The 12,888-nt window shown below is 41.7% G+C and overlaps 2 protein-coding genes across 4 annotated transcripts in view; both read right to left on the reverse strand.

Annotated features, from left to right (window-relative positions):
* The window catches only part of LOC132192639 (muscle-specific protein 300 kDa-like), a 30,802-nt gene extending 25,451 nt beyond the window's left edge, over positions 1-5,351 (reverse strand). Inside the window, exons 1-3 of the mRNA XM_059612693.1 lie at positions 1,031-5,351; positions 330-437; positions 56-217 (exon numbers count right to left, since the gene is read on the reverse strand). Of these exons, the coding sequence (XP_059468676.1) occupies positions 56-217; positions 330-437; positions 1,031-5,098 (4,338 nt within the window). The 5' untranslated portion in view covers positions 5,099-5,351. The remainder of the gene's footprint in view (positions 1-55; positions 218-329; positions 438-1,030) is intronic.
* A 173-nt stretch (positions 5,352-5,524) lies between these two features.
* The window catches only part of LOC132192621 (muscle-specific protein 300 kDa), a 66,882-nt gene continuing 59,518 nt past the window's right edge, over positions 5,525-12,888 (reverse strand). For all 3 annotated transcript variants that reach the window (XM_059612681.1, XM_059612672.1, XM_059612663.1), the window contains 15 exons: positions 12,609-12,884; positions 12,230-12,553; positions 11,658-11,966; positions 10,920-11,255; positions 10,604-10,786; positions 10,432-10,554; positions 10,179-10,330; positions 8,298-8,472; positions 8,128-8,241; positions 7,870-8,064; positions 7,210-7,698; positions 6,940-7,152; positions 6,735-6,884; positions 6,570-6,680; positions 5,525-5,935 (listed from right to left, as the gene is read on the reverse strand). In XM_059612681.1, coding sequence (XP_059468664.1) covers positions 5,825-5,935; positions 6,570-6,680; positions 6,735-6,884; positions 6,940-7,152; positions 7,210-7,698; positions 7,870-8,064; positions 8,128-8,241; positions 8,298-8,472; positions 10,179-10,330; positions 10,432-10,554; positions 10,604-10,786; positions 10,920-11,255; positions 11,658-11,966; positions 12,230-12,553; positions 12,609-12,884 — 3,261 coding nt within the window. In that variant the 3' untranslated portion in view covers positions 5,525-5,824. The remainder of the gene's footprint in view (positions 5,936-6,569; positions 6,681-6,734; positions 6,885-6,939; positions 7,153-7,209; positions 7,699-7,869; positions 8,065-8,127; positions 8,242-8,297; positions 8,473-10,178; positions 10,331-10,431; positions 10,555-10,603; positions 10,787-10,919; positions 11,256-11,657; positions 11,967-12,229; positions 12,554-12,608; positions 12,885-12,888) is intronic.

Below are 12,888 nucleotides of genomic sequence, written 5' to 3' on the forward strand. Positions count from 1 at the left end.
TTATTTTATTTCTTATATTAAAAAATTCATAAATTAATTAATGTGCAAGACTTACAATAATGGCATTTTTGCCTTGTGATGCTGATGAAAGGAGAACTTGTACAATCTGTTGCAAGTTGGCCAAGTCCTCAGGGGCTTCCTCAGAGTCGTGCGAATTGATATCAGCCAACACGTCATTCACCTTTCTTTCCCATCGCATGAATTCGTCCAGCAGGCTCTGCATCGCGCGGCACATAAAAGAAAAGTGTTATTTTTGTGCGTCAAAATTCGTCTCGTTTCCATGGCTACGCGTCTTTTTCACGCCAAATAGAAATACACCAAAAGCTCACCTCGAGCGAGTCAATCGACGACTTTAGCTCCTCTCTGGGTAGATTTTTCACGTCATTCTCATATTTGCTCACGAGACCGGCGAGCTCATCAAAGAGATTTTCAATGTCCTAAAAATAATTCAATTTTTTAGAAGGTGTTGTTAATTCTAATTTTTAATTAAAAACGACACTGAAAACGCGGTTAGCAAAAAGCAAGCAGGTCGATTAACGGTGATGTTTAATTATTGATCGAGTGCTCTTTATCTTCGGTTTTCGTTTCTATGTAGCACTCGATCAAATGGCTGCATATTCGATGCGATCATGTTTATTTTTTATTTTTGTAACAGAATGATTGGAGTTAAAACAGAGGTCAGAAGGGCTGAAACTAAATCACGTTTTTTACCCAAAACTTTAATGAGTGATAAATTAAATAATAATGCAAATAGTGTGGATTGAAGTAATCAAAAGCCTGGAAAACTAAATAAAAAAATAAAAAGTAATAAAAAAAAACTAACGAGGTCTGTTCACGCCAGTGCCTAGATTATTAAGTCAAAATTATAATAATAATGAATTACAAAACCCATTCATGCTGCGGAGAGATTAGTAAAAAATACTTTTAAGATGGAACGTTGAAATTTATGTTCATCGTATTAGTATAATAATCTCATTCGATTAAGGGCAAAACACAAAAGCCGGCAAAGCGATCCACCACGAAACCACACCTGGCTGTTGGAAAGCCTTTTCTCTTTCTCGTCCGTTGGCGCTTCTTCTGGACCCGACAGGCTCTTCTCAGGACTTGCAGGGATCAAAGTAACTCGGGCTTCGGCAGGACTCGTTTTCAAATTCTGTTCTACTTTCGGCGCTGCTGGAGGAGCCACCACGTCACGGCTAACTTTAGCTTGGCACTTTTTTTCTTGGAACGCCTTTTCGGCATCCTCAAGCGCAATTAGGTCATAATTAAAAGTACCGTGGAACAAGTCAAGGCGCGGAGCTGTTGTTTTGGCACTAACTTCTGGTATAATTTCTGCCACAGGCTCACACGAGGCCACCTCTTCGGCCGCGCTTTTTGATGCAGTCACCGCTTTTTCGATCAGTTTCATCTTGGGAGGAGCTGCTTGCTCGCCACTCTCCAGCGGGGCGGCCAAAATAAATTCTGTCACTTTTGGGGTTTCTGCCGTGGGTTTACTTTGGTGCAGATGTAACTGCTGTTCTGCGTCTTGGCACTTGGAATAATTTTCCCAAAAATCAGATTTTACTATTTCGCTCGTAGTTTGTTGAATTTCATCATTGCCTTGCTGCGATTTTATTGTTTCTGGTGCGTTTGTGATTTTTTTCGCTTTCTCCTCAATGACTTTTTTGTCTTTTCTAGCCATAGAAATTTCTTCTTTTGCAGGAAATGAAACAAGTGCCACCAATTTTTTACTTTCATCATTTTGAATGATAGAATCGTTTTCACACACATTTGCTTTAATGGGCACATTTTCAGGCTGGTTATTTTGCTTGTTATCGCAGTCCCAATTTCCAGTCCCATTTCTTGCATTTACACGTTCCTTTGGTGGCTCTATTTGCACATCAGTGTTTACTGTTGATTTTTCACCAACATCTTTTGGCACGATTTCAGCAACGCGCTCAATCAGCTCTCTCTTTACAACTGGCGCCGGAGATAATTCGGCCTCTGTGACTTGAAGAATGTCAACCTTGGTGGTGGAATTTGGCATCCCACTTACATTTTTCATCTCGGCGTCATGACAGGCTGAATAATTTTCCCAGAAATCTGCTCTTACCAGTGAATACTCCTTTTTCAGTTGTTCCGTGGTTTGCTCTATTATTGATTTGGTGGCAGAAAGCTCGTCACTTGTGTCAACAAGTTTATCAGATATTGTTTTGATTTCTTCTGATAAATTTTCTTGCTTAACTTCTTGAAGTGCTGTTTCAGGCTCTTTTAGCGGAATTTCTTTTGCACTTTCAACTGGTTTATCTTGTGTTTCAGCCTGGTCAATTTTTGGAATGTTTATTTCAGCAGATTTTACTTCCACTGCAGGTTTTTCCTCCATTTCCTTGCTAAGTAAAATATGGAAATTCCTCTCGGCGTCCTGACACGCGTTATAATTATCCCAAAATGCGTCGACCATCTGCTTGACGTGCTGTTTTTCACTCGGAAGTAAAATTTCTACATTTTCATGTTTTTTAATTTCCTCGCTTGCTGGTGAAACAAACTGTGTTGGCTGCGATTGGAATTTGGCTTCAGCATCGCGCGCCAGATGGTAATTTTCCCGATTTATCTTTTCGTTCGTCAAGGGATCTTGCATTGTTAAGGTCGTTTGCTCCTTTTGACGATCATCAGCATGAGATTTTGGTTCTGAAAAGCCGATCATGTCTCTAGGTACAATGTTCATTTGCTTTTTTTGAGCTGATTGTATTTTCATCTCAACTTCAATGGATTTTTCTGGTGCTTTATCCATTTCTTTTCGATCCACTATTTCAGTGACATTTTGTTGGGATTGACTAGGCAAAGACTGGCTTATGGATTTGTTTTCTGCGTCCCGATAAAGGAAGTAATTGAGCCAAAACGAAGGCAACACTCTGCTCTTGATGCGGTGCACTGTAATTTGTGTTTCTACTTCGTGATTTCCGTTCTGTAAAATTTCATTTTGCTCTACATCTGGTTCTTCAGTTTTTACCACAACTATTTCCTCAGCTTGATTTTCTTTCTTTACTTCAGTTGTTGAAATTTGTTCCACAATTTCAAGCACTTGGATGACTTTTGCCGTGGAAGTTTTTATTTCCGTTTCCAAAGGCGGGATTTCACAGCTTTCTGCACTTTCAAATTTTACCACGGATTCGTCATTGTCTTCCAGGGTATCGAGAAGTATTTCTACCTTGCCCTGCAAGGGCTCAAGCGGCACCACCGAGGCATTTTCAGTCAAAATATTTTCTTCGTAAGTGAGTACTTCCTCTGAAACTAATTTTGAATCTACGATTTCAGGTTGACTCAGTACTTGGTTCTGTGTGCTTTCAGCACTTGACAAAATAATCTCGGTGGTGACTACCGCCGTCTCCTGTGCAATCGGCTGCTCTTCATGGCTCAAATCTTTCAGCTCTTCGCTCGCATTTGATGTTTCACTCAAATAGGAGCGTTGCAAAACTTGCGGGGCCGGCGTACTTTTGATCTGAGGTGCCGGAGGAGCGCTCAAGACATCAGCATTTTCCAAATTGAATACTTGGTTGATATTTTTGGATGCCTCCAAGATCACTTCTTCCGTAGTATGGACAGGAAGGTGGCATACCTGAATGTCCGAAAGCACCTCGTGTCCAGATAGGCTGGGTGGAAAACTTGGGGGAGAAATATCGAGGAGGTCATCGTCGCTCGGCATCATTTCGACAGCAACCACGTCAAACTTTTTGTGAATGACCTCCGTTTCTATAGAGTAGGATGTTTTCTGCTCATCGTTGAGGTACAAATTTGAGTGGGTGATAATTGGTTTAGACAAAAATTCAAAATCCATGCCTGGGGGAATGAAAAACTCATCATCACCACCGTGTGGTGCAACCACACTTGGTTTTCGCAGGGCACCAGCATATTCCTCAGGGACTGCACTTTCTTCAGAAACTGAAACAGCGGCCGGAACTTCTTCAGACGGCATGATTACCTCCACGTGTTGTGAATTAGCCGCCTTCTCCTCGCTATTGACTTTTTTAAATTTGCTCTTTTGTTTGGTTCTTTTGGTCGGAACGGGCATAGCGGCCGACGATTTATTAGCTTGAGCGTCGTCCGTGCCAACTTTGCTCTGCTTTGTCTCTGACGCTCTCTCGTCTTGTTTTTCTACCGGCTCGGGTGGAGGCGCGGGCTTGTCCTCGCTCTTACTCTTCTTTAATTTTTTCCTCGGCTTTGGTTTTGGCGGCGAATTTTGGGCCGCGTCCGAATCTGAAGAACTGACCGGTGTTTTCTGCTTTTCCACAATTTCCAATTTTACACTCTGAACTTCCAACTTAGGCTGCTTTTCTTTTTTCACAATTTCTCGTTGTAAAAATTCTGGCTTTGGCTTCGGCTCCACGGGAGAAAGTGCTTCAGAACTTTTCCACCGCTCCTCGCCCTGGTTTTTATGCGGTCTCCCTTTGTACACCACCCTGGTGAAGGGACTGACGCTGCGTTCTTTACGAAGCGCTTCGGTGCTTTTCCAGCTCTTTTTGCCCTCCTCGCTGTTGGTTTTTTCCAACTTGCCTCTCCTAAACCTCCTTGCAAGCGGACTGACGCTCCTCTCGTAGCTCCTGTCACGCGCGGCCACCAATCTGGGCGCCAGCATGGGTGAGCTGCGGTGCACCTCCTTCCTCTCAAATACCTGCGACCCAAAAATTCCATCTTTCCTATGTTCTAGATTTTCGGTTGACTTCGTCTGTCTCATAATGCTCTTGTTATGTTCTCGGTGGAGGAGTCTCCTGGCTCCCTTCAGCAGAACCTGGGCGTAGGTCTCACCTTTTAAGCTCGAGTCTGCTTCTTTCGAGGTAGATGGCAAAGGTTCCGTCTGTTGCTGCGGCGTTTCGATTTCCTCAAAGGTAATGGGCACGTGGCTCTCGATAAAAATTTCCACATTTTCAACAACTTCCTCTTTACCTTCCTGTTCGATCTCGGCAACAGCTGGCTCACCTGTTGTTTCCGGTCGTTCTGCAGAAGACAATTCCGTCACCTGGGGCGGCAGCGGCTCCTCAAGGCCATCTTGGTGCTGCTGGGCCCTTTGGCCGCGGAGCACGTCGGCATACGAGGGACCGCAGCCGCTCGGGGCGGTAGCCATCGGAGAAAGACGAGGCTCTTCTATTTTGCTCTCGACTACGTGCTGCCCGCGCGCGTCATCTTTATTTTTCTGCTGCAGTGGCGCTGGCGAAATGGTCTGGCCGCCGGCCAAGTCTGCTCCATTTACCTCATCGGCCGTCGTCTGCCGCTGTGCGCCGCGTGGGGCGTTTTCGGCATAAATCGCCTCTCGGCTCGCAGATGTGTGGCAAATTTGGGATTGTTCTGACGCGATCTTGGCTGCTGCTGGCGCCGGGCCAACCCTCCTCGCGGTGATGTCAGCGTAGGATGCAGATCGGTCCGGTGCGGGGGCGGCTGATTCATACGGGTCAAGCTGGCGGACCCTGTCGGTCAGCCAGCTGATCTGTTTCCTGCCCTCGGAAAAAGCAATTTGCAGGTCCTGTGTGACAAATTTTTGCCAGAAAGAAGGAATGGCTCAGTAAATTGGGTTGGAAGAAGAAGAGGATTTGGTTTTTTTTCATTGCACGAAAAAACTGTCTAACAATCACATCAGCTATTCAGACACCCACATCAAGGCTTGGTAGTTCAGTGAGATATATTCAGCTGAGCTTTTATGGTATTTTCTTTTTATTAATTTTTTATTCTTTCTAAATGTTGCTGATGGTCACTTGAGAGATAGATGGATCCAAGAGAGGAACATTGCACCAAGGACATTAAGGAAATTTTGCGCGAGTCTTTGCCCAGACAAAAGCACCTAAAGGTTTTGAAGCTACGAATCTAAAGGCTCCAAATCTGGAGTTCCTCGTTGGATAAGGAGGTTGATTCGCCCGTTACGAGCAGTTATCTTGATCTGCAAGGCTTTAATACGTTCCCTGAAGGCCTGTGGTAATGCCGAAAAAGTGCAAAAAGAGAAAGAGTGTAAGAAAAATAAGGCAAAAGAATAGAAATGAAAAATGACAAGTACATAAGAGAGAGCATAATATATAAAATAATGTACAACACGTGAGCGATGTGCATGAATGAGCTTTAGAGTAAAAGTATATAAAAAAAGCACCAGGTAGACCGAGCAAAAGACATACCAGCCAACCAGAATTTTGAAAAAGCACCAAATGATTGTGAAAATTAAAAAATATTATTTCAGTGACCAGATTATTTAATTTTGTGTATTAGTCGAGAGAAAAGATTTATTTAAAGTACCAATTTAGTAAGCTGTGCGCCTCAATTTGAATGTCGGAATAATTTCATTCCAACAGGGGAAAAAATTTTTAAAATGAGCTGTGATATGAAAAAAGGAAAATCTAAGTGCTCTACGGGGAGACTTATTTACAATAAATCAACATAATTCGCTCTAAATTTTATTATTTCAATCATCTAGAAAATAGTTGTAATTTATCCAATTGGCCCTGTAACGCATTCTCTCGCTCCATCCACTCAAAAAACCACTCGCACTCTCAATCAAAAATTTATTTAAAATTTCCAAATTGTTCAAAAATTAATTCAAAAGCGCTACTTACGTTCTGCTCTTCAAGCGCCTTTTCTCTGTTGTGCGGCAAGTAGGTTGGTGCCATAACTACCCTGAGCTGCTGCTCCACGTTAATAATCTGCTGGCGGAGCTGCTGGATTTCCTGTTCACAGCGAAAAGTGAGCCAACGCATGCTGAAAGTAGCCCTGTCACTTACCTGCTGGTACTTTTCGATCTGGTCGAGGCACTTCTCTAGAGTGGCCGCCTGTTCCTTGACCACGGCCAACAACTGGCCCAGCTCTTGAATGATCTCGGCCGCCTGTTCGGACACTTTGGCGTCGCCACCAACTCCACCCCTAAAGTGCACCTAAAAAAATTACAATTAATTCATTTTCAAAATTTTAAAATTGTAGAAAATTTACTTGGAGCTTCTCAACAGAGATGCTGATTTTTGTTTTCTGGATGGTAATGTCGTTGGTCATTTTTTCGCGCATGGCCAACTGGTCTTTCAGCGCCTTTTTCTTATTTTGTGGCGAGTCAAGTGCGTTTCGCGACTTTTCAATCCAGGCGTGCACGTCCTTCAGTTTTTTCTCACACTGCTCCCACTCTTCGGCAGTGTCTTGCAAAAGTGCGCTCTACAAATTTAAAAATTTTTGTTTTATTTTTATTTAAATTTAAATCATTTATTTTACGGTTTCAATGAGGTTGCCCTCAACTTCAGTCTTGAGCTCGTCCACCTCGTCGTACTTTTCCTGCAAGTCGGACGTATTATTCGAAGTGCTGGCGATGATCTCGAGCTCCTTGGCCATCTCGCCCAAATTCTTGCCAATGTGCTTGCAGCTCTTGACCGCCAACGCGTAGTCATTGACCTTCTGCCGGGCCTCGACCAGCGTGGCCAGGTGCAGGGGTTGCGCCAAGAAAGCCGTTTTCTCGGTGGACCAATTCTTGATGTGCTCGTAAAGCTGCATGAACTTGCGCCACGAGTCGATGGAGTCGCCCACTTGCATTTTACGCTCCTCCAGCCACGACTTGACCTGCAGCAGCTGCTCCGTCAGGTTGGTAATGGTTGACCTTATCAGGTCCTGCTCGGACACGTCACGGGACTTTTCGCAAATGAAGTGCCCGTTTTTGGTTAGTCTTTCCAATTTCTCATTAGCTGATGCGTACTCGGATTGAATTTGCTGAAATTTTGAATAAAAGAAATTAAACTAAATTTAGAACACGCAATTTAAAAGAGAATCTTTATTTTATTTTTATTTTCATTTCTTTTAATAATTAAAAAACTAAAATTAAATTGTATAAATATCGTAATTATTTTGGATCGAAATTATTTAATTTATTCTTTATTTTACCTGGAGATACTCCTTCAGAATGTGAGGCTCGACGGACTGGTCCTGCACCTTTTTCTCGGCCTCCAAAATCCAATTCTGCACCTCTTCAACGTCTCTCAGGTAGTCAGACCTGATCGTCTTTGCACGTTTGAACTCGCGTTGTTTTTCCTCCATCGTCGCCTTGACGTTTTCGGACAAAATTTCTAACGCGGACAGCTGCAAATTGTATTTTTTTTTTTTTTTAATTCCCAGATGACAGTTGAATTAATTGACTCTCACCTCGTGTGCCAAATCGGACGGCAGGTACTCTTGGGTCTGTGTGTAGTGCTCTTTGATATCGGAATTCAAACTGTTGGATTTTCCCAACTGCTGCTCTACTTCTCTTTCGAGCTCCTGTTAAGACACAAATTTTGAGTGAAATTCATTTCAAAGTCGAAAATAATTCATACTTGGAGCTGGGACTCGACTTTGCTCTGGTCTTCATCAAAGATGTAAAACTCGTGAATGGAGGACAAAATTTCCCGCAGCACTTGCAACAAATTTTTTCCCTTCTCCTCCTGCTGTTTCAACAGTTCTTTTTTCTTGATGAGGTCAGATTCGGTGTCGCGAAGGGCATCAAGCAGCCTGTGAAATTTGAATTGCAAAAACTTGTGTTAGATCCTGCTTTAAATTTAAATAGCAAACAAAAGCCTTTGATGTTTTAAAAATGTCAACAGTGGTTACTTTAAATGCAAATTAGCTGTTTTTGTGAGGAGAAGGAGAAGAAGAAGCAGTGCTAATTAATATTAATCCTCCGCTTCAGACGAGTTTGCCAAAAGCTATAAAAATGAAGATTCATCATCGGGCGGCTCTAGTTTGCTACGATTTTTATTACAACTTTATGACTTAATCAAGCCGCTTTTAATTTGACCGAAGATAAGAAACAAAGAAAGGTGCTGCAAAGTGCATGATTTTAAAGTTGGCATACTCGTGTTCATATACAGCAGGGACAGCAGAGTGAAATGAAAACTAAAAATATTCGTGACACTGGCACGCAGTCAAATCTGTTTTTACAGGGCCGAATCGGATCTATAAATACGTGTGGCGTGCCTCCCTGCCGAGAGAAGCGGCAAATGCTGCATTGTGTGTGTGTTAATATTTAATAAATGGGCCCCTTGAAGCACACGTGGCCCTCTAAAAAATCGTACGTAAATACAATTATTTAGGTGAAGGGTGGAAAAAAAATTTAATTTGAAGAAGAGATGTGCGGAATGTACAATGAGGCTTTCAGCGGGCTCACCTAGAAATGTGCCGACAAACGAGTTTATTGTGTCTCTAATTAAGCAGATGTTCTAGTATGCTCTAAACGTCTGTTGAGATTTATATTTTTAGCAAAAGTGCTTTTTCCTGCGAGTCTAGAGAGATTTAACAACGGGGGAATTTTTTTAAAAAGCGTGATGCGCTGCGTTTATTTTAACGGCGCCGTATGACTGGACTAGAGATGAATTTATTTTTTGTATTTAGAAATAGCTGAAGAAGCTCATCTCTGCATAAGAAAAAAAAAATTGTATTTTTCTGGCACGCGTCCGTTCTCGCCTCCTGCGCGCTTTTGATCGCCGCTGGAGGCCGCGGATTAGTTTGGCAGTACAATGAGTGTGTTTTTTGCTTTGATCTGGCTCTGAGCTGAGAATGACTTCTATTTTAAAATGAATCGATGGCGAGCGTCTTTAGCGAGAGAGCCATTAAAGAGTTTTATTGGTTTACCTGTTTTTCACTAGTCGGGAGGTTTTGAAGGAACGTCACTGACTCTAACTTTTGACTAACTAAATATAAATACGGGGCAATCAAGAGAAACTTAATTTCTTTGACCTGCTGAATCGTTTTTTTTTGCTTGTATACATAAATAGGATACATTTTGGAAACCGCAAAATTACAAAATATTCATCTTAAATCTTCTCAGCCTTTAGAGATTGCAAATCAATTTATAGTTTATACATAAATGTATGGTTTGTGCACAGAACTTAAAATTAAATCTTGCAAAACAAAACGAAAAACGAACACAAAAATGTCTATCAATGTCTATAATATAAGTCAAAGTGTTGCCAAAGATCAATCACTCCTTATTGCAGGTGCCACTAGAAATTGTAGAATTGTTGGTGTTTATCCTCAGGAGCTAAACTACCCCAATAGAAAAAAGAAAAAGTAAAGAGAAGAACAATTTGATAAAAAAAAAGAGTTCATTATATATGCTTAAGTTATACAAGCCCTCCAAAAGACTTAAATAATATGGAAATTGTTACAACAGGGTAAATCTTTTAATCTGAAGTTAATTAATTTACTTCGGTACTCACTTTGCGATGCGCTCCCAAAGGCTGTCCAACTTCTGTTTGAAGTCCTGCGCCGCTGGTTCAGAATTGGCAGACAGGAAAGTGTGCACCGTTCTGGACAAAGTTTGCAACTCATCGTACATCGGCCGCAAACAATTAGCTTCTTGGCTCATATTCTACAAAAAATAAAGGAAAAAAGGTTGAATTTTAATTTTTCTGCAACAATTATGATAAAATTGTTTTTGGAGTGTGTAAAAGTAAAAAAAGATTGCTTTACCTCAACTTTGCCTTGGGTTTCCTTCAACTGGGCCTTGTTCCTCACAACCAGGTCCTCATGCTTCAGCTTGACCTCAATTCCAAGCAGCTTGGAGTCAATTTGCTGCCACTTGCTCTCGAATGTCTATAGTTTGAATTAAAATTTTTAAGTTTTCAAAACATTTTATCTTTACCTCCCAGTGCTCGGCCAGTTTGGTCAGGGTTTCCTTGCGGTTCTCCAACTCCGATATGAGGCCGTTCCATTCAGTGCTGATTGCAGACATGTCACTGTCGATTGTTAATTTATTCTCAGCATCAGCTTTGTTGGAAATTTCTTTGGCGCGTTCAAGTAGGAGATCAATTTCGTGCGACTGGCCCTGTAACAATATACATAATCTCTTTTTCGGATATGTTCAAAATATGTTGTTTTACAAACAAAAACTAACAAATTTGAAATTATTTTTCCATCCAACGTGTAAAACTTTTATTTTTTAAATTATCTTAACTGACCTGGATGTCATTGAGAGCGTAAGTGATTCTCTGAATGTTGGAGTGCAGACTGGGCAGGGACGAGACGGAGTCGTCGACAAACCGGTTTCTACCCGAAATATGCTGCACCCTTTCCTTCAGTTTCAAATACTCCTTCCACAGTTCCGAGTCCTGGTCAAGTTGTGCCTTGCGGCTGCGAGCCAGGTTCAGGGTATTCTTGAGCGACTGGGTGGCCAACTGGTGCTCGGCGCTCAGCTCCTCCTGTTCCGAGGTGCAGAGCGACGGCCAGATGCGGTCACCAGACTGCTGGATTTGCGTCACCAACTCCTTCACCATCGGTTCGTTGGAGAAGAACTTCTGCAAATTTTATTTAAAAAAAAATGGTCACGGTGCTTGTAGGTGCTTTATTTATACAACTTGCATGAAACTTCTGCAAACGAAATGCTGAAGTTTGTAAAGTTAAAAGAAAAATAGTAAGTACAATTTTTGTTAATTTTTTTTAGCAACAAAATATACTTATTACGAAAAAATTTATGAAAATTCAATTTTTTTTTTAAAGATTTTTGCCTTGAAATTTATTGGCAACATTGAATTGAAAACATTTTAATTCTGTCTTTCAGAGAATAGAGAATACTAACTGAAAGATTTTGTATTATAATTTGTTCTTAAAAGCATCGATTTTCGTCACTCAGTTGCAGGATTCCACTTCATCAAATTTTCTTTTCTGGGGGTATGAATTAATTTTTAAAAACAACAAACCTTGTGGTTTTCGAGGTGGGTAAAGATGTCCACAAAGTCAACGCCCTCGTGGCCAACGTCCATGATTTTGCTGGCGTTTTCTATCCACAAATTGAGCTTCTCCTTGAGCAGTTGGTGCTCGGTGCGGTAGGATTTGTTTGACTCAAGGTACTTGCTCCTGTCTGTCAATTCTTGTGGCAGAGAGTTGAGAAGCATTGTCGCCTCACTCAGCTGGTCGGCCAAAGCTGAGGGAAGGCCTTCGTCGTGCTGGACGTCACCCCGGACTTTCCGGATCACATCCAACTGCTTTTCAACCTCAGCACTCAAAGCCTAAAGAAATAAAATTATTAAATGAAAATTACTCTCACAAAAATCGTTAAGAAGTATCAATTTTGTGTAAAGGAAAATATTACCAAAACTATGATAAGATTAAAATTATTAAAATTAAAAAATTATTTGAAAAGTAACACATGATTTAATAATAATTTAAAATGGGCTCCAAAAATTTTTTTCAATCAAAATAGAATTTTCGTTTATTATTTTGAGTATTTATTATTATTATTTTTAATTTTTTCAAATAATTCTGTGCTTACTTTGTGCTTGACTATCTCATTTTCGACACTGGCGACGGCCCTCTCAAGCAGTGGCCTCGACCGTACGGCCGCCTCGTTTTTGTGCAGCCCGTCGAGGGCCGCTCCCAACTCGACGGCCAACTTTTTGTGTGCTTCGGCCGTGAGCACGTGTTGCGATCTTTGAGACTCAACGGCCCTTCGCAGACCTTGCAGCTGCTGCTTCAGGGACTGCAGTTGCTCCGTCACGTTGTTTCGATCGGCGGCGGTGCCTTCGTTGGCGATCGCCTGGCCCTTGTCTGTGGCCGTCGCCAGCATGGCCTCACACTCTTGAATCTTCAGGATCACCTGAAAGTGTTTTAATTAAATTGGGAAATTATTTGAAAAAGTGGAAATTAATTACGTCGTCGTATTTCTTAATCTTCTCCTCAACAGTCTGTCCACCCTTTTCGATGTCGCGGACAATGCCTGTGTATTTTGTGATGAAAGTCAAGATTTCGGTTATGATGGATATGAACTGCTGTCGCAAAAGGAGCAGTTGTTTCAGCCGTGAGATTTGGTCCTCGATGGTTTTGATCAGATCGTCCTGTTGTTTGAGGACCGCCTTCAGGTCTGTCGTTTTGGATGGGTCAAGCTCACCCAATTTCTGCTTGTATTGCTTCAGATCTCCCAAAATTTTCTAA

The sequence above is a fragment of the Neocloeon triangulifer genome, unplaced genomic scaffold (assembly GCF_031216515.1).
Source record: "Neocloeon triangulifer isolate White Clay Creek 2 clone unplaced genomic scaffold, ASM3121651v1 ptg000001l, whole genome shotgun sequence".
Taxonomy (NCBI): Eukaryota; Metazoa; Arthropoda; class Insecta; order Ephemeroptera; family Baetidae; genus Neocloeon; species Neocloeon triangulifer.